Here is a 20,796-nt window from a genome sequence, read left to right as displayed (position 1 = left end):
TCGACAGTCACATTTTTGCTTACATAATTTCATGTATCCTTGATATTTGATATTTATACAACAATATATATATATATATATATATATATATATATATATATAACGTATGTATATACAATATTATAATATTGTATAGAATATTATTATACTGCCCTGGCGAAAATAAAAAACTTTATAAAGCGTTAACAACCGTTGAGTGAGGGTTTTCTGAGAGTTTATATGCTTTTCAAACTTTGTAAGAGCACTTACATAACGCTGTTGGGTTTTGAATGCTTATCAAACGCTGCAATGTTGCAATTTTTGTTCTACAAACTCTTTATATAATGTTACATGAAAGTTTTGCAATGGTGAGGTAACATTTTTCAGAGTACGTTCAGTAAACGTTGATACATCTTCGTGTACAGAGTTTACTCAGACTTTTCAAACGTTTACGTTTACGCTATAACGTACAAACGTCTTTTAAACGCTGCAGTGTTGCAATTTTTGTTCTACAAACTCTTTACTAATCGTTTTTAAACTCTCGACGAACTTCCACAAACGTTCATGTAAACGCCAAACAAACGTCTCATTTTTGCCAGGGTGGCTTTGATTAATTTTTAGTTAACGTTAGCATCGACTATAATTAGCGCTACTGACCAAATACACCTTTAATTAATTAAAAAAAATTATTATCACAAAGATATTTGTAAGCATTTGCGTTTCTTCGATGTGTAATGTGATTCATGTGAATAAGATATAATTTTATTAATTTGCTCACACTTCAGCATATTCTATGGGTGTGGCTGCCATAATTATTATGCATCTATGTCAAAGTGGACCTTGAGCGATATACGATAGCATAAGAGTCGCATTTTTCTGCATATATTGATATAAATATTACATATACCTGTACTGTACGCACTAATTGCGCGGTAGCGCTAGTGACAGGTATTAATAGTGCAGGTAGTAACTGTGAATCTGTGTTAGTAAAAAATCAATATACAAATATCAACATATAAATATAAATATAAATAAATAAATATATATATATATATATGTATATATATATATATATATATATATATATATATATATATATTTATTTATTTATCTCGCAAATTCGATGAATAAATTAATTTATCGATTAACAGGACATAGCTCAAGAGAATTTGTTGCGGAAAACTTCGAGATATCTAAACAATTCGCGTCTCATTTTGTGGACGAATTTTTCGTAAATTTTTACGGGTTTCGTAAATTTTTACGAACGTGCTAGTGTCGTAAATTTTTACGAAGGTACGTATTTGCGCATACCACGCTATCACATTAACTCACATAGAAAAATTTCAACAATATTTTTCTGAACAATTTTTAAGCTAAAGAAAACGCATACGCAATATATATCGCGCGATACAGTGAATATTGTAAAGATTATATTATAAATATTAAGTTTATTGACTAATCACCTTTTTGTGAATATTTGATAAGATTGAAAATATTAATTACTTGATACATAATTAATTGTTACGCAAATTGTTGATTAATTGCTACACCATTTTCCAATGACACGTTTTTTTCTGTCCGACTCAGATTCACTAAATTCGGATTGAAATTCATAATCCGCCAATTTTGTCATCGTCTTATAGTTTCTATTAGCTTTCGACGTCATGAATAATATGACGATTTTAGTTTCCGGCTTTTTTTCTTTCTAAAGATAGAACAATTCCCACGTTAGTATCTTGAATAAGTAAAGTATACAAACTTATTTCTACAGCAAAATTATTCTTTACAACAGGTTAATTTAACCAAGATAATTGAGTTATGTAATTAATTTCTGCGATGATCGTCAAAAATTATTTTTATACTTCTTGAAATTAATAATTCTCGAGAATAATAATTATAATAATAATAAACTGTTTCTAAAAAGATAAAAGATTGTATACTCTGTACTACTCTCTTCTCTCTTACTTTCACACTCAAGTCCAATCAAATGGAAATCGCCAATTTAGACAACGTGAAGATCTTATGGTAATCTGCATGTCTCTAATTTCTACGTACAAAGATCCTTGAAGACTTTTTTTCCAAGACAATCTATATAGATACTGCTATATAGAAACTGGTTTATTGCGCTCGTTACATCACGAGGAAAAGATGAAAACCAAAGTATATAACGTACATGAGCTACTAGGAGAACTAGTATCTAATCGGCAAAGGATAACTTTATCCGACTTGCGGCGTGGATTTGTTGACTAATCTGCGAGTAAAGAGCGACACAGATCTCAAGAACCTCGTCCTCGAATCGTGCATGGAATGCAGGAGCGCATATCGTATCTTTATCTTTATCGTCGACTGGGGATTCGAGCGCAAAGGTGTTCTCGTAAATGAAATTATCCCTAGTGTTTTCCAGGGAGACGGATCGCGCTATCTTCGCTGAGGGACAACGAGACTTTTAGTTATCGATCTGTACCTCGTGGACCATTGAGAATTAATCTCTTAATAGAAATCTATAAAAAAAACGTGATTAATGATGCAAGAGAAAAATTAGTGCGCCAGATTTAAAGTTGTGAGTGAATAATTGTGCAGTTGTAAGTAAATTGTACTAATTTGTCGTGTGATAATAGAATGTCGACTATAATTTTTTTCAATTTTATAAAGGTGCATCTTCTGTAAATAAAATGTAAATTCTAAATTGTAAAAGAAAGAGAAGATTGTAATTTCTTTTAGATGCAGCATCATGAAATTATTAGATGATTGGAGTTTGAATTACTAGTATCTTATCGTCAAGTATTCGCAAATGAAGATAGGATAAAGATTACGTCCCGCCGAGAGTGATTGCTAACCGAATCCTGGCTTATTATTAATTAGCAGGAGAATCAGTATATAATTATCGGTAGAAAGGTCCGAGACAGTTTTTCGCTCACGTTAATCAGTATTTCATCGTCGGAGATTTGAATATTTTTTGAAGATTCAACTTTAATTTCTCAACTTAGATTCTCTTCTTTCTATCTTCTTGTGAAACTTACAATGGCAAAGACGGAAAAGATAGAAAATGGCATTTACGTAAGATATTTTTTACATGTAAAATTATATATAAAGGTTTGCGCGGATATCGCATCGTTTTCTTTTTTGTTTTCTTCATTAAATTCTCTAAAGTATCGCAAATCGTCTTTTAGAAACAAAGCGGATATACTAACGAGGCGTTCCAACTAGATAATTTCGATTCTCATGAAAATATTCCACCCGATTATAAGACAGCGACGCATCTTGACAAACAGCAGGAGCATTCTAAAAATTCAGTGCGTATCGTACATGTATCTTATAATACATATAGTTTAGATGATATAAAAAAATACATATTATACGTATTATAAATCGATAATGCACAAATTGTTCCAGGTGGTCATTGAAGAAACTGAATGGGGAGGTAGACTGGAATTTTTAATGGCTTGTATAGCCACTTCTGTCGGATTAGGAAACGTATGGAGATTTCCATTTACCGCATACGAGAACGGCGGTGGTGCCTTTCTCATACCTTACATTATAATTTTGATTCTGGTTGGAAAACCGTTTTACCTTTTGGAAGGATTGTTGGGACAGTTTACCAGCAGATCCTGCGTGAAAGCGTGGTACATGACACCAGCTATGAAAGGTGAGTTGATTTGTTTTAGCCAAGTAAAATAGGAACAATCTTTTGCTTATATGTATAATAGGACTAATTTAACTCGTATCCTGTGTACGAGTTTTCTCAAAATGCAGGTTCTTTTTTTATAAAAATGAAGATAATGTTTCTTCAGATCTTTTTAAAAAAATTATTAGAAAAAGATTTATGATCAAAGATATGAGAATACAATATCTCAAATAGTAGTAAATACGACAAATAGTAAATAAATGTCAAAAGATTTCTTTTACGAATTTAAGAATTTTATTTCTATAATAGACTCTCTTATCTCTGAATTTTTCAAGTGAAACTTAACGGCTTGTTTAATCCTGTAATTAATAAATTGTATATTAAGATTATGTAATATATCGAGATCTACTTTCAGGATTAGGATACTCGCAAGCCTTCGCCGCGTTTTGCGTCGTTTCATACTACTGCGCCCTAATGGCATTGACTTTGTATTACTTGGCAATGAGCTTCCAATCTGAATTGCCGTGGTCGGTCTGTCGTACGGAATGGCGAAATTACTGTATCGATACTAGTTCGAACAACAGTATCCCCGAGACGGGAACTCGTAACGTCACCGTTCAAAGTTCCGCGGAGCTGTACTTCAGGTTTCACAGTAAAACAATAGTTTCTTTTATAAATGTGTCGATTTATTTTTTAAATACTTGGATGATTTTCAGAAAAGTAGTGCTGCAGGAATACGAGTCTATCGAGAATGGTATCGGTATGCCATCCTGGCAGCTGGCAATATGCCTATTTCTTAGTTGGGCTTCTGTCTTTGGGGTGCTATTCCGCGGCGTGAAGAGTACGGGAAAAGCCGCTTATTTCCTCGCGTTATTTCCTTACGTCGTGATGACGGCTTTGCTGATTAGAGCCGTCACCCTCGAGGGCGCTATCAACGGCATTCTTTTCTTCATAACGCCAAAATGGGACGTTCTGTGGCAGCCTACCGTCTGGTACGCCGCTATCACGCAGTGTTTCTTTTCATTGTCGGTCTGCTTCGGCCCGATCATCAACTACTCGTCCTACAACAATTTCGGACACAGAGTGGACAGGTAAGAGATTCGTTGGATCTTGGGTGATTTACGTCTTTTGAATTTTCTTGAGAATTTTTCCCTTTATACGTTCTATTGTTACTGGTATTGTATACTTTTATCTGTATTATAAACACTTGAACTTACAATCGAGTTTCTAATGAACGCAACAATATATATGTATATATATATATATATATATATATATATATATAGTATAATATGTACATTTAAAAACGTAAATATAATAATTACTATAAAATCACTATAAATTATATAAATATTATATATTATATTTGATTTACGTTACTATTCTTAAATCCTCCTTCTTAAAAAATTGTTTACTTCCTACTTCCAACTTATTTTTAAATTTATATGTCCAAAATATATTCCGGCTAATCATCATCATTGCATACTTAATTTCTCAATTATATTTTTCGTTTTCTTTTAGTTTTTTGAAAAGATTCGCTCAAAGACAGCGATATGAAAATGCACACTCTTTCTACTTTATTCTATACATATATATATATATATTTCATTTCATTTCAGAGATGTAATGATAGTGACAACCCTGGATACGTTCACCAGCTTGATGGCCGGTTGTACGATCTTTGGTATTCTCGGTAATCTGGCTCATGAGATGGGCACGACGGATATCTCCAAGGTGGTCCGCGGCGGCATCGGATTAGCCTTCATTTCATATCCGGACGCTCTGTCGCGTTTTACTTTTGTGCCTCAACTGTTCGCTGTAATGTTTTTCATCATGCTATTTGTCCTTGGCGTAGGAAGCGCCGTCGCGTTGTGCGGAACGGTATTTAATGTCCTTAGTGATCATTTACCCAAAGTGAGGCTGTGGTTGGTGGTGCTCTGCGTTACCTCCTTTGGCTATGTCGTCAGCCTTATGTACATTACTCCGGTATGTTAAATTAAACGTTCATATACAAGTTTTCAAAATGATACAAGTATATCACTTTTATAAATGTCATTGATATTCTAACTGATCGTAAGCCTACATTCGAGTAATGCACGATTTCAGTTTATGCCAAATGCATTTAATACTTTCACAATCAGTCTATTATTTAATATCGAATATATATATACTTAGCTGGTCTGCCAAACTTGCATTTCTTTTAATTATAAAGAAAAAGAAAAATAAAATGATTATTTTAATATATAGACGTTTACTCTCTAAGGGATTCCAATTATAAAAGAAATTTTAATTTTTTTTCGTATGCTTGGTTAAAAATTTTAAATATTCAAGAGTTATAAATATAAATATATTTTCGATAAAATTACATATATGTATATATATATATATGTACGTGTACACACACAGGGCGGTCAATGGCTCATAACATTGGTCGATTACTATGGAGGAACCTTTGTGGCAATAATTGTCGGCGTTCTCGAGATGGTAACTATCTTCTGGGTGTATGGTCTGTCAAATTTCCTCGATGATATGGAATTTATGCTCGGTAAGAGACTAAATTTCTATTGGCGGACGTGTTGGCTCTTAATCACACCCTTGCTCATGATTGTTATACTGATCTATACATGTGCAACTTATGAGCCGCCTATGTACGATGGTATACGATTTCCCGATTATGCTTATGGTCAGTAAAATATTTTCGGCATCTTAAACCTACTTTAGACAATAAAATTCTATTTATAGCTTTCTATGCAATATATTTCTAATTCTTCAAATGTGTGTGTGCGTGCGTGCGTGCGTGCTTTCTATATTACACTGCGATATCAGAAAGGAAAAAAATTCTGTCGCCAGTTATAAATTGCCTAAAGTAGGTTTAAAAATCATTACTACGCTTAGTGACATACATGAAATTCTTACCTATTTTTTTATATAGGAATAGGATGGTTTTTGCTGGTTCTAGGCATATCTCCTATAGCATGGTGGATCGGTCAAAAAATTATCACAAACAGAACGTCATCTTTCACTGAAGTAGGTATCTCAATAAATAAATAGATAAATAAATAAATATATATACATATGTGTGTGTGTATATATATATATATATATATATATATATATATCTCAAAGTAAAATTAAAATTAAAATTCTCTCTCTCTAAAACACATTATAGTCTGTCAAAATGGCATTTCGACCTGCGCAAAGTAAATGGGGACCTAAGAATCCGAAGATACATAGAGAATGGGAAGCGTTTATAACGGAGAAAAAATTAAGAGTTCAAGGCGGTCTAACGAAGATGTTTTTTAAATGAAAGAGCCCAGTTCGAGGTTGTGAGCGTGTATTAATAAGCATAATATATTGTAATAGAAAAAATAAATTGCATTTGTATTTTAACATTTATTATTAAAAAATTACCTTTTTAGAAAAAGACTCCAAATGTTTGCGTCCGTCAAAATTAAATTGTTATAAAAATATTTCAATATACCTTGAAAACAATTGTATACAAAACTGTTTTAATATGTATCCGAAAAAATGTTAAATGATTACATTGCAACATAAACATGTAATTGATTTTTGTATAAAGAATACTTTGGTAAATATAAAAAAAATAAGTTAACATTTCATAATTCTGTAAAAAATGTTGAAATTAGAAAATTACATTAAACAAAAAATAAAAATATAGTAGCAAGTTTTAGAAAATTGCAAATTTTTGAATATAAGATGATAGAAGATATTTAAATGTAATTTAAAAGTTAATGAGATGTAGAGAAATCCGTTCAACTGTTTTTATTTTATATTAAAACTCCTCAAATGCACACTCGATAATTGAAATAATTAAATAATTGAAATTTATTTATAATCTCGATAAATTTTTCTTGTTTGTACTTTGGATGAAAAAAGTTATAATGACATGCAATTAGTTTATGCAGCGGAATGTGTTATGTGAAATAACATACATGTATATATACATAGTCAAATAAGATATTAATCAATTGAATCGAATGCGAATTAATCTATCAAGAGTTATAATCTGGTTTTTTATTTTAGCTATTTTGTTATTCTTTTATCTATATTTATATAATTATACTCGCATAATTTAAATAAATAGACAACCGGATGTACGCTATAATTTGTTAGTTTGTAACTGTATATAAATAAAAAATATTGTCATTATCTTCCAATGACGAAAATAAAAATTGCGGGAGTCACTGTTACAGAATTGCCGTTCATGTTTGATCCGCCTTGTTATAGAATGCCATTCGGATTAGTCATTTTTATGCGAGCAAATCTTAACAGGTATCAAAATCTTTAAACAGATACACGATAAAGCATAAAATTTAAACGACATAGAAACGATACGATATAAAAATAATCTTTCATTATTTTCATAAAAAAATTTCCATTGCATTTATGTTATATAGTATTTTTTATTTCGCTGTATCGATAATTTTACAAAAGATTTATTTTACTTTTACCTTTAGAAAAACGACTTAACTATTCGGTTAAATAGAAATTTTCTGATAAAAGTTAATCTCGATTGGTTACCTTGACACTTTCCTCTGCGATTGCAGAGAAAAAGTATATCTTTTGCTAATAAAGTTACATATCGGGGCGAAACGAATAATTAAGTGCCGCTAGTTAAAATAAATGAAAAGACAAGAGATTTCTCGTACAATGTTCTATTATTACACAGGTATATATTATGAGACGTAAAAATCTATGCGAAAAATAAACGAATAAATAAAAGATGTAACAAAATAGGAGAATATTAGGAGAGAGAAGAAAGAGAAGAGAAAAATGTCAAAGTTTTATTGAGTCTGATGATTAAGTCGTGCGCGCGCTTTAATCTGACGGAAAGGATTGCGTGTTTGCAGATTGCTATATATACGTATACGTTATGCGAACTCTTTAAGCAGTTTATCAAAGACTACCGACTGGCTAAGACGCGTGCAGAATTTCGAAAAAGAAAGAAAGCTAAGCAGTGGGTAATATCACAGACAAGAATCGATTAAATTTTGTGCCGAAACAAGATAAAATGGGACATACAAAGGTTCGCACATATATATTATGTAAATAAATGGATACATAAATATAAATATAAATATAAATATAAATATATATATGTATATATATATATATATATATATATATATATTTATTTATTTATATTTACATTTATCTTTATATAACTTTGCAAGTACTATGATTGTATAAAATTATAGGTTATAAGGTTATCGTATAATATTTTTATTATGTTGATCATTTTAGTGTAAAGATGTGAAAAATATACAAATAAAAAGAAAATTGTTGCAAGGAAAAATTAGTGAATTTTTTTGGAGGAAAGATACCTTCATCTTTATATTATAATATGAACAACAAAGATAAATATACATATAAGATAAAACATTAATTGAAAAGTTTGAAATTTTTTAACAGATATATTATGTATATATATACATATATATATTTCTTTTCACGCATGTATATTTTATGTTTAATTTTAATTTTATAATATCAAAATGAAAAAAAAAATAATATTCTATAATTTTAATTTTAAAATCTCGTGACATTTTAATTTATAAAATTGGAAATGTATAATTTTTTACATACGAGCGTCAAAAACAATATTATATTAAAACTGCAAATTTTAAATTTTTTTACAAACAAGAAGAAACTTTTAATACTTGGCATTAATTTACGTGATTCATTTTTCTATCTGGATATAACGTCGATGCAATCCTATTGCAATCCGGCACGGATAAACACGAATATTTACGAAAGATATACATTCGTTATTTGAGCACACACGCGTTCTCACTTTACTTTCGTTTCGTTAAATAGTTATTAACGATCATCGTTCAACTGTCAGCTTGTATCTCGAAAATGCTCGTGATTAAAAAATTTGTCAGAAATTGATTCATAAATGTACTTATCCCTTTACGATATGATAATACTTATTGTCACTTACACAACATTAGATTTCGCAAGACACTATAATAAAACATAATTTACGACAATGTTGCTGTTTTATTCTTATCTATCTTGTATCGTAAATTAATCAATTTATTGCAAGGAAGGTATGCACTCTATCTCTATCTATATTGTATTTTTAATCATTTTTATGATAAAATAAAACAATTATATCCATAATGTTTATAAACAACAATTACATCTATTAGTAAGTAAACATTAACGATTTGTTAATAACATGCTACGTAATAATATTCTACAACTTGTACGATATCAAAACTAAAAATTATTTTTACAATTAATTAAATTGTCATTGATTAATGTCAGTTGATTGATTTATACATGATTTTTGTCTACTTTATGCAACAAGAATGCAATAGCGTTAAGACATCAAAATTATACATCTCCTTTTTCCTGTTTTCAAAATTATGAATACAATTTTGAAAACAGGAAAATATATATATATATCTGTGTGTGTGTGTGTGTGTGTGTGTTAAAATAATGACACAAATGCTAAACTATCCAGATAGCTAATATATCTTTGTGATGTCATATTTTACATCATAAACAACAGTCTCGTATAATTTTTTGAGAGCAATCTGATTACACACCATGTTTACGATCAAAGAGCGTAAATAAATTGTGTTTATGGCGCAGCGGTATTTGTATGGAAAAAGTCATCAGATAACAAACAATTAATTTTTCAGAGTTACGTCATTAATACGGACCGAACAATATTCCAGCCATCCGTCTCCGGTTCAACCGACACAAGTAGAGTAAGTTCAATACATACATATAATGTAAATTAAAATATGCTTTACTTTTCTTTTGCGAAATTTTTCAAAATGCTATTTATCGATTAAGGACGAAGATGCGATAGGGAAGAACAAGGAGAGAGCTCAATGGAAGAACGGAGTGGAGTTTCTCATGTCCTGCGTGGCATTCTCTGTCGGTCTCGGGAATGTCTGGCGATTTCCGTATACAGCTTACGCGAATGGCGGCGGTGCTTTTCTCATCCCTTACATAGTGGTACTCTTCATCATCGGCAAACCCTTTTACTACATGGAGATGATTCTCGGACAATTCACCAGCAGCTCCTGCGTTCAAATCTGGTCCGTGTCGCCTTCATTCCAAGGTATAGGTCTCCCCCCTCCCCCCATATAAAAACCAAAGTCTAATTGATCCGAGGAAGAAGATAGCGAACAGAAATTAATCTTTAAAAGATACGAATATCATGACGGTTGAATGCCTAAATCAAATATCTACATAAAAAATTAGAATATTTAAATATCTATATATGTATAAGTACATGGATTGAATATACATAATTGTTTAAGTATTTAGATTTATATGATGATGGATTTTAATATTTGTTATTAGGTATCGGCTATGGCATAGCAATATCGGTATTCTCCGTGATTACTTATTATTGCGGCCTTATGGCTTTAATACTCTATTATATGGTGGCCAGTTGTCAGTCGGTACTTCCGTGGACCTATTGTTGGGAAGAATGGAATGACACGTGCTTTGATAGCTCGTCGACTGTCGGGCAAGCGAAAAACGGAAGTAAAAGTTCCGCCGATCTATATTTTAGGTACATTAAATTTTTATGTAATACGCAATTATGTGGCCTTCTTTACATTTAGTTATATCTCACGCTATTGTATTCGTTTGCGCATCGCGTATTATCTACATATACGTATATATGTTTATGTCACATATCGTAAATTATTAGAAGTCATTTATAGCTATTTCGGGTTATTCTTGGAAATTTATTGTCCGACGAGATTTAGGATTAGAATCCGCTCGTATCTCTTACAATTGTAGAGAGATGACACGATATGATAATAATATATTATATGTATAATGCGTTAAATTGTATCATCAACATTATCTCTCAACCCCGTTTGGTTTATATATTTTCTTCATCTTTAATCTCTATCGTTATCTTTCTTTTAGAAATTTTATTTTAGATTATTAATTTTATTTTATTTTTTAATTTTACTTGGACTTTTTTTATTATCCTTAAGAAGTGTACTATCCTTTGGGAGAAACTGAATTTCCAAAATAGAATAAATATTTCTAATCATCTATGTACATATGTTTAGAAAATCCGTCCTTAATGAGACAGGAATCGAGAATGGACTTGGGCTACCTTCGTGGAAGCTGGTCCTGGCGTTATTGGTCAGTTGGATATTCGTCTACGTCGTGATCTGCAAAGGTGTGAAAAGCACCGGTAAAGCGGCTTACTTTCTGGCTCTTTTTCCGTACGTCATTATGATTAGCCTTTTGGTTAGAGCGGTGACATTAGACGGAGCGGTGGACGGCATCATCTTCCTCTTTAAGCCCACGTGGCACAAGATCCTAGAACCGGCGGTTTGGTATGCCGCTGTCACTCAATCATTCTTTTCTCTCGGCGTGTGCTTTGGCGCGGTGACCATGTATTCCTCCTATAACAATTTCGAACACAATGCGTCCAGGTAAGCGTGTTACGCTTTAGACGCGAGTTCTTTCCAACACGCTAGTCACTAATATATACATTACAAGTTACAAAAATATTTGCATCTTTTTTCCTTCAATTCATATTTATTTTATATAAATAGTATTCTTTGGAAAAGGATGTTATCTACACATATCTATATATGTGTATGTACATGTGTTATAGGATTTTTATCTGTACATACATATATACATGTGTGTGTGTGTGTGTGTGTGTGTGCGTGTGTGTGTGCGCGCGCGCGCGCATGTGTGTATGCGATAATAATATATTATATGCACATTAAATATAAGGCACACATTAAATTGTATCTTATTACATACATCATAAAATATTCTACTTTTATGTATTTTATTATATGCAAGTTAGGAGCTTCTATACCAAATCTAAGAAATAGTCAACAATCTCCACTATTCTATAATTTAATATGCGTAATAAATTTATTAGAGAATTAATGGAGAATCTCTTGCAGAGATTGTACGATTGTGACGACTCTGGATCTTTGCACCAGCTTGATGGCAGGCACAACTATATTTGGAATTCTGGGTAATCTTGCTCATGAGATCGGTAGCGATGATATTAGTAGTGTCGTTCGTGCTGGAGCAGGTCTGGCTTTTATATCTTACCCGGAAGCTCTGGCAAAGTTCACGGTGGTACCGCAGCTCTTCGCCGTACTCTTCTTTCTAATGCTCTTTGTCTTAGGTATAGGCACTACCGTTGCCTTTTGTAATGTTATCGTCAGTATTATTAAGGATCAATTCCCACATCTTGATCAATGGAAGATTGCTGCTGGCGTCGCGATCTTTGGTTTCTCATTCGGCATTGTCTATTGCACGCCCGTAAGTTTTAGAAGAGAGAGAGAAGACAATTTTTTTCTTTTAATATAAAAAAGAATCTCTATCAAGGTTAATTTTTTAATCATCAAAAAAATGATGAAATTATGTATCAAAATAGCAGAAGGCCTATATAAACAAATAATGAATATCGAATAATGATTTACTTAATGTAAAACTTGTTAATACTTGTTTTTTTAAACAGAGAAAATTTCCATTTCAGAAAATTGAGCATTTCATTATTAATACAGATAATAATTATTTATAATAATGTTGTTTAATAATAATAATGTTTATTTTTTATCAAATTTTCAACTTTTATCGAAATCATTTCAGGGTGGTCAATATATTCTTAATCTGGTGGATTATTTCGGTGGCACTTTCATTATCGTATTTTTAGCTTCTTTCGAAGTAATTGCCATTTCCTGGGTATACGGTAATAATTTATAATAAATTTTATTTCTTTGTAAAACTGTTTCATGAAAGATCATTGAAAAGATAATTCGATTCACCAGGCGTCGACAATTTTATGGATGACATTGAATTTATGATAGGACGACGGCCATCCTTTTACTGGAGATTCTGCTGGTGTTATTTAACGCCTTTATCGCTATTCACAATTTTAATTTATTTTCTAATTAATATAACGCCGCTCACATACAATGATGAATATTATCCAACACCTGCATACGGTATGTTATTTATTCTATGTGTTATATGCAAATTTTTTAACATTACAATTAAGAAATTAATATATGTATATATGTAATATATATATGTAAATTTGATAAAATAAAATAAATTATATACTTTTTAATACACATACACATATATATTATATTAATATTAAAATATTTATTCAAATTTTACAGCTGCGGGTTGGACGCTTTTAGGTTTAGGGCTTCTCCCACTCCCTTTAGGAATGATTCTTGTTGGAATTCGAAATAAAGATAACATATGGCTGAATGTAATTTAAACTTTTTTATATATAATATGCATTTTATTTATATGTCGTTTCAATACAAATTTTTGTGTATCATAAATCTAAAATGTAATTATTTTTCAATTTTAGATGACTAAGCCGAGTACCGATTGGGGCCCGAAAGATTCAAAGAAATACAACAAATGGAGAGACTTTAAACAATCAAAAAAGATATCGCAAACATGCGCAAAGAAATCAAAAGTTATAGCAATGCTGTTTGGCAACAATTATTGAGAATTTACAATTACAATTAAATATTTACAATTATCTATTCAAACAGTATTAAAATGATTATGTTATGTATCAATCATAATGATTATATAATGATCGAGTAAAATGATTTCAAAATAGTATCTCATAGCTCTTTATCACTCTATTGCGTTACACATAGTGTAACATTAGAAATAAAAATAAATTGATAAAAGTAAGGTGTGCGTTAATAAAGCCAATTACATATTGGCTCTCTAGCAGTATTATTGAATCCAACTGCATAAAATTATTTAGTATATTATATTAAATATATGCATTGTATAAAATGATATGTGCGTCTTTTGATTTAATAACTTTCTGAAATCTACACCACATCGGAAATTATAGCCATCTATTTTTTGTGACGTCATAATGAATGTAAAGTAGTTTCTGTGTGAACAGGCGAGTAATTAAATAATCTCGGGATACAATATGCTTATATACATTCATCAATTTTTCTCTCTCGATTCTGCCATGGAGCCTGCCGCGGCAGAAACAATTGTATATATAGTATATATAAAATTGTGCATTTTTTTTACTTTGGTTCCTTATTGAGGAGAACGTAAAATGTTTGTTTCCAAATTGGCTGAATCCGCTTCTCTCGAATTCTCGCTCTCTCCTCTTTGAAGATTTTCCAATTCTTACACTGCTGCACTTCTCGTGGACCCCATCCGTTTGCAGGTACGAAAGCTTTCTTCAGCATCTTAAACAATGCAACGCGGCATCCCTTGTAAGATGTAGTGATTCTCTCAAATATTTTCCGAACGTATTTTTTAAGCATTTGAAACAATAAATTATTATCGTGTTAAAAAATAGTTATTTTTCATTTTTAAAACTTTTTTTTAAATGTTTTTTAATTTTTAGTTTTCTTAAAAAAAAATTTCCTCGGATAAATAAAATTGGTTGTAATATAAATTATATAAAATATATAAGATATATATATATATATATATATACATATATATAAATATAATATATATTAATATAAATATATAATACTATTAAAATTATTTAATGCGACAAATCATCTGCAAAAATGTAGATTATTTTGAATTATAAAATTATAAATTCTAAATTACAAATTTTCTTTTTTCGTATCGATTTACCTGCGCGAGCGGCAATTTTCGATTCTTTAATATCGCGATCAGCATCCATAGCGGTATCTGAAGAATACCTATGCAAAGTATCGTCCATCCGGCAGCGTGTGCAGATTCAGGCAATGATCTTCCACCATAGGTTAAAGGTGACAAAGTGACTACTGTGTAAATAAAGATTGTTATTAATATCAATGGTGTAATTATAAACCAACATATTCTCCAGTAGACACTCGGTTGTCGGTCCAGCATAAATTCCAAATCCTCCAAAAAGTTTTCAAATCCTGTCGAAAGATAAAAATACTGCAATTTTGTCATCTATCATTCTATAATTATCGTCAAACAAATTGTAAATTTCCATATTTAAAAACACACGAAAATCACGAAATAACGAAGGAATAATAATGACAATTAAACATATAGAATTTTCTTACCATATATCCATATCACTCCGGTCATTTCGAATGATGCCAAAATAAAAACGACGAATGAAGTACCGTAATAGTCTACTAAAGTTAGAATGAACTGACCGCCCTGAAAAGTTTACATAGCAATTAATCAATTAATCAATTTTTTACACGGGAATTTTTAAAACCCTCTTTTTAATTATCTCTTATTAATCGATATAATTTTATACCAACTGGTGTCACATAAACTGTGCCAATTAAGAATCCTAGGAAACAAGTCGGAACAACAATTTGCCAAGTTTTCAGCTTTGGAAATTGTTCATTTATTACTGTGATGATTCCCGTAGCCATTCCCACAGCACTACCGACACCAAGGACAAACATCATTACGAAAAACAGTACGGCAAAAAACTGCAACAAAATTTATTATTTTATTTTTCGGAGAAAAACGTTTAGGATATTCTTAATTAATATATTAAATAATATATAAGTGATGAAATGTAACATATGATAAAAAATAATGCTGCGATATCTTATTTTTAGAAGAAATACTTGTGCACGTACGCGCGCGTGTGTTTGTGTGAGGGGACACTTTAATACATTATACTAATAATTTAACAAACTTTACATTATACACACACACACACACACACACACACATATATGATAAAATAAATAACAATACCTGTGGCAGAAGGTTAAACTTTGCTATCGCATCCGGATAAGATATAAATGCTAGACCAGCTCCACCTCTGACTACTTCGGATATATCTTCTATCCCTAACTCGTACGCCAAATTGCCGAGAATCCCGAATATCGTGCAGCCAGCCAAAAAACTCGTAATTGTATCCAGGGAGGTAATTATTATCACGTCTCTAAGTTTGTATATAATTAGTATAAGGGGAAGGAAAGGAAAGGATATTACATATGGGGAAGAAAAGGATATTTTTTAACGAAATGAAAAAAAAATCAGATACAACAATAATAAATCACAAAATTGTGTGATTGTCTCGAAAGCATTATTAACACTTGGAAATATATCTCATTTGAGAGAGAAGTACTGCATATATAATTATTTGTATTTAGTACAAATGTATGGAAATTGAATAAGAATTAGCTTTGGATATATTTGTACCTGGTCTCTCTTTTCTCTCGTTTCTTCCTCTCCCCTCTTCTTCCTTTATATTGCAATACATTAAAAAGTTTCGTGCAATTTAAAAAATTTTTTACCATTTAATTTCCTCAACAGCTATATCTATCCTACATCTCACCTGTAGATGTTGTGTTTGAAACCGTTGTGCGAAGAGTATGTAATGATGCTGCCGAAGCATACGGAAAGCGAGAAGAAACATTGCGTTACCGCGGCGTACCAGACGGTCGGTTCCAAAAGCTTCGACCATTTCGGGGTAATGAAGAAGAGGATCCCGTTCATCGCGCCGTCCAGAGTAACCGCGCGAATCAGCAGTGAGATTAGCACGATGTATGGAAAAATGGCCAGGAAATAGGAAAATCTCCCAGAGCTTTTTACACCTTGAAAGAGTACCATGCAAACCGCCGTCCAACTGGCAAGAAGGCAGAGCGTCAACTTCCAAGACGGCCATCCGATACCGTCGTCGATGCTCTCTTTTTCGTGCAAAACCACTCGTCTGTAAATCATTTCATTTTAACATTTTACATCGAGAAAGAGCATCTTCTATCGTTATGCTTAAAAGGTGTCACATGTAGATTCAAAATAAAAGAAGACTCACGAAAAATATAATTCGGCCGAGCTTTGAAGCTTATTGCTGCTGTTGTTTAACAGATTATTGAAGATATCGACGTTTCCTTCCTCTGCACTATGATTTCTCTTTGTACTTGAATCGACACACGTGTCACCCCATTCCTTTAGACAAGTAGCCCAAGGTAACTCGGCGGAAAAAGAAGCAATCAGATAATAAAATGTCAATGCCATCAGTGAGCTGTAGTAGGTCGCTAACGCGACAGTCGAGCAGAACTGCGCCCATCCGACTCCTGTTGATACAAGAAGCGTCTGCTTTTAAAAGGGGACACGGTGCGCGTTAAAGTCGCCGTCGCGTCGCGTCGACTTTACGATACGTGCTCGCCAAAACGTAAAAAAATCGTTCGATCGAAAGAAACTGACGAAATCTTTAGTTACACGAGCTCACGAGATTTTATTTTCTCATAAAGGAATTTAAATTCGCCCTAAAGACTATATATTTTATTTCAGTTGCAGTTTTTTCAATTTATAATTAGCTAGATATGTAATGTGTAAGATACTTTATAAAGTTTAAAAAATGCTTCAAAGTTAATATTCCCTCTGATAACAACTATAATGTGACAATTAATTTTTAGTTTACGATGTTGAATTTTTATTTTAGTTAGAGAGAGATATCCAATACGTTTTTCCATTACTACAAATCTCATGTAAATATTATATATATTTCAATAAGAAAATAGATATTATATTTACGTACATCTTTACACATAATACTTTGTTACAAATGCATAATAAATTGACAATATTCTCTCTCTCGATAATACAGTTACATTGATATGATACATCATATCTAAAATAATCTTTTCTTCCAATTCTACACAACTTTTTTTACACGACGTATAATTTGAGACAAAATTCAAGATAAAATTTTGTTTACTACACATGTAACAGATAAAATGTAGGTGTATTTTTCATAAAATTATTCTTTAAGTATATTTTTGTATAATTATGCTTTAAGTGTGTTTCTCTATTTAGTAAAATTAGTAGAATACTATCTTTAATTTCATTATAAACTAGTTTAAATAATATTATTCGAGATAACTTTTACATTTTTGCAAAACATTTGGATATAATTATCTAGTTGATTCAACATTGAAATTATATAATCAAAAATTGATCAACAATTTTTCAATCTCAGAATTTTTACTTTAATATTTGGTTTTCGAATTCGTTAGTTAGAAACCGTCGTCGCATCGACTATATATTTCTGATTGAGTAAAAATCACATCCCGATCGATCGGTCGATCGATCGCGATCGACAAGTTGAGTAAGCCTGTTATAGAGAATTATGTAATGCAAAATTTATGTACAGAGAAATTTACTCGTCTTTCTCTGTCGTAAAACCGAGGATTTTAAAGATTTAATTTCGCGCGATAAATTCTCGTCGATATCTCTTAATTTATCTGTCTGTTACCGTCTGATAGGGAATAGATTGAAAAATTACCAATGAAACCTGGCGACATGCTCCAGACTTTGACGGACGAATTGCCGGAAAACTGTCCGATGATCATCTCTAGGAAATAGAATGGCTTTCCCACCAGAAAAAGCAAAATCACGTATGGTATGAGAAAGGCGCCACCACCGTTCTCGTAAGCCGTGAACGGGAATCGCCAGATATTGCCGAAACCGACCGACACGGCGATGCACGACATGAGAAACTCCACGCTGTTGTTCCATGTCGCGCGATTCTTTTCCGGTTCGATAACTTGCGCATCCAGATTGTTTGTCGAGTCTCCGGGATAATATGTTCTCCTGCCATTTTCGACGATACGAGGCTCGTCTATTTGAAAAGCGACATTATCGAAACTTTGCTGCTTTTCGTCCCTCTACAATTTTATACAAACAATTTTTTATTTCAAACTTGACGCACACATTATATTTTATTTATTTTATACAAGTACACATTTTCAAACAAAACGTAATCAGCGTGAGACGAGAATAATAATGTCACCTTTCTATAACAAGTATGGTAAAAAAGTATCGATCGACGCTAATGGGTTTAACAAGTAATAAGAATAAAATCAGAGTTTTTTTCCGCAATCGACTAATCGCACGCCAAGAAGATGATTGTCGCTGATGATAATCGCTGAACAAGTATATTTAAATATTATACAAAGCTATTAAACCGGTTAAAATTTAATTAAATTAAGTTAAATAATTATCAACGATAAAGATCGGTTTCTGATACGATGATAATAATGCAATTTGCCACATACTTGCAAAAAAAGAAGGAAAAGACAGGATAACAAAGATATCAAACAACGACTTTATCACCGCGAATACTCCGAGGCGAAAATCTCCTTTATGGATTACTCGGCAAACATCAAAGTTATCGTGTCTTGAAATTACACATGTACCGCTATACTTGTCGTTGTCAATAATGCAAAGCGGTTATTTTATCTCGGTTTGAAACAGTTATTAATTGCACAGATGTTACACGCGCACACATACACACCCGCGCGCGCGGGCACGCACGCACGCACACACGCACACATCCTTTTTCAACTTCAACTCGATGCTACGAGACTGTAATATTTATATTTGTCTAGCCTAACTTTCACTTACCGTTCGAACTGCGAGACATATGACGATTAAAAAAAGAAAAAAAAAACTAAAAGAAACTCGATGCCGCAAAGAAAGATATAGGATAGAAGAAGCTAGCCAGAGACGCTGATTTTGCCCGCGCTCTCACATTCACCTCGCGCCAATGATTGTCTCCGGACACACAAAACACATGTTCCTAAAAAACATCTAAAAAATGTTTCATCGTCCTTTAGATACACACCTTTAAGATGCTTTTTGGCTTTTTGCGCTGTCTGGATTATATTTCCGACTACTAACTATTTCAATCGCACGAACTGTCTCATCATTAAATATTGCATCTATATCTTTTTTTAAACACTTGACGTTTTATTAATCGATTACGCGACATCTGACATCTTTTTCTTTCAATTAACCGTTTACTTACCGTTTCGTACATAGCGGTCACACTTGAGAGGCGTGCGAGAATTGGAAACAGTCTTCGCTGTAACTCGATAAGAAACTGGGACGCGAAATTCGACGCCAAATTCCGAAAGGATATCTCGAACGTCGATGTTACTAACGAGGACTGGGGATGCTACTTCACCGAACCAGACGTCGAAATGAGTTCTCTCCCACACGAATTTCCCGAAAACAACAATGATAAAATAATAATCATCGTTGCTATATACTACTACTATGTCGCGCCACGAAGGTAAATGATAGAATGCTGCGCGTCACGAACAGAATGCGACGAGCTAGTCGCGCGCGCTTTCAGCTTTAGGTAGATTGCCAAGGTAGGCAAGACAGTGAATCGCATGACGTCAGGAGGAGATAATTACACGAGTTCCGAGTTGTACGGTAGC

General features: G+C 32.2%; 3 protein-coding genes across 8 annotated transcripts; 2 read left to right on the top strand and 1 right to left on the bottom strand.

Moving 5' to 3' along the window:
- The first annotated feature begins 575 nt into the window (after positions 1–575).
- On the top strand, positions 576–6,994 carry LOC145975124 (sodium-dependent nutrient amino acid transporter 1). 6 transcript variants are annotated; one of them, XM_083105307.1, is made up of 13 exons: positions 576–685; positions 765–961; positions 1,131–1,272; positions 2,384–2,561; positions 2,701–3,036; positions 3,150–3,272; positions 3,373–3,625; positions 4,020–4,248; positions 4,321–4,695; positions 5,224–5,590; positions 6,011–6,287; positions 6,537–6,631; positions 6,774–6,994. In XM_083105307.1, exons 5-13 carry the CDS (start codon positions 3,001–3,003, stop codon positions 6,909–6,911), a joined length of 1,893 nt encoding a protein of 630 aa, XP_082961433.1. In that variant the 5' UTR covers positions 576–685; positions 765–961; positions 1,131–1,272; positions 2,384–2,561; positions 2,701–3,000; the 3' UTR covers positions 6,912–6,994. The 6 variants fall into 6 exon arrangements, with proteins under 6 accessions (XP_082961433.1, XP_082961427.1, XP_082961432.1 ...); XM_083105301.1 differs by having other exon boundaries at positions 1,958–2,561; XM_083105306.1 differs by lacking the exons at positions 576–685; positions 765–961; positions 1,131–1,272 and adding an exon at positions 1,844–2,303.
- A 128-nt stretch (positions 6,995–7,122) lies between these two features.
- On the top strand, positions 7,123–14,236 carry LOC145975125 (sodium-dependent nutrient amino acid transporter 1). The gene is made up of 10 exons (XM_083105308.1): positions 7,123–8,651; positions 10,279–10,347; positions 10,436–10,706; positions 10,952–11,165; positions 11,680–12,051; positions 12,541–12,907; positions 13,238–13,337; positions 13,417–13,593; positions 13,774–13,868; positions 13,974–14,236. The coding sequence occupies exons 1-10, from the start codon at positions 8,637–8,639 to the stop codon at positions 14,115–14,117; spliced, it is 1,824 nt and encodes a 607-aa protein (XP_082961434.1). The 5' UTR covers positions 7,123–8,636; the 3' UTR covers positions 14,118–14,236.
- LOC145975123 (sodium-dependent nutrient amino acid transporter 1) lies at positions 13,870–20,705 on the bottom strand. Its single transcript, XM_083105300.1, has 9 exons — positions 20,379–20,705; positions 18,855–19,236; positions 17,382–17,643; positions 16,905–17,279; positions 16,319–16,508; positions 15,868–16,044; positions 15,661–15,760; positions 15,239–15,510; positions 13,870–14,835 (listed from the first exon to the last, which is right to left on the bottom strand). The coding sequence occupies exons 1-9, from the start codon at positions 20,388–20,390 to the stop codon at positions 14,668–14,670; spliced, it is 1,938 nt and encodes a 645-aa protein (XP_082961426.1). The 5' UTR covers positions 20,391–20,705; the 3' UTR covers positions 13,870–14,667.
- Between the last annotated feature and the right edge of the window lie 91 nt (positions 20,706–20,796).

This window comes from Camponotus vicinus, unplaced genomic scaffold (genome assembly GCF_025532165.1).
Source record: "Camponotus vicinus isolate PSW18456_S1 unplaced genomic scaffold, iyCamVici1.0 SCAF_7, whole genome shotgun sequence".
Classification (NCBI taxonomy): Eukaryota; Metazoa; Arthropoda; class Insecta; order Hymenoptera; family Formicidae; genus Camponotus; species Camponotus vicinus.
The sequence above is the reverse complement of the archived record's forward strand: the minus strand, read 5'-3'. Positions and strand labels throughout refer to the sequence as shown.

What these genes read in the sequence shown, in the direction of transcription:
- LOC145975123 (XM_083105300.1), bottom strand. An exon ending in TCGGCCGAATTATATTTTTC is followed by an intron (nt 17,280 to 17,381) that starts GTGAGTCTTCTT and finishes AATGATTTACAG; the next exon opens with ACGAGTGGTTTTGCACGAAA. An exon ending in TTCAAACACAACATCTACAG is followed by an intron (nt 16,509 to 16,904) that starts GTGAGATGTAGG and finishes ATACAAACTTAG; the next exon opens with AGACGTGATAATAATTACCT.
- LOC145975125 (XM_083105308.1), top strand. An exon ending in GTTCAACCGACACAAGTAGA is followed by an intron (nt 10,348 to 10,435) that starts GTAAGTTCAATA and finishes TTATCGATTAAG; the next exon opens with GACGAAGATGCGATAGGGAA. An exon ending in GCATTGTCTATTGCACGCCC is followed by an intron (nt 12,908 to 13,237) that starts GTAAGTTTTAGA and finishes AAATCATTTCAG; the next exon opens with GGTGGTCAATATATTCTTAA.
- LOC145975124 (XM_083105307.1), top strand. Translation starts at nt 3,001, where the DNA reads ATGGCAAAGACGGAAAAGATAGAAAATGGCATTTAC. An exon ending in TCCGCGGAGCTGTACTTCAG is followed by an intron (nt 4,249 to 4,320) that starts GTTTCACAGTAA and finishes GATGATTTTCAG; the next exon opens with AAAAGTAGTGCTGCAGGAAT. An exon ending in GCCTTATGTACATTACTCCG is followed by an intron (nt 5,591 to 6,010) that starts GTATGTTAAATT and finishes GTACACACACAG; the next exon opens with GGCGGTCAATGGCTCATAAC.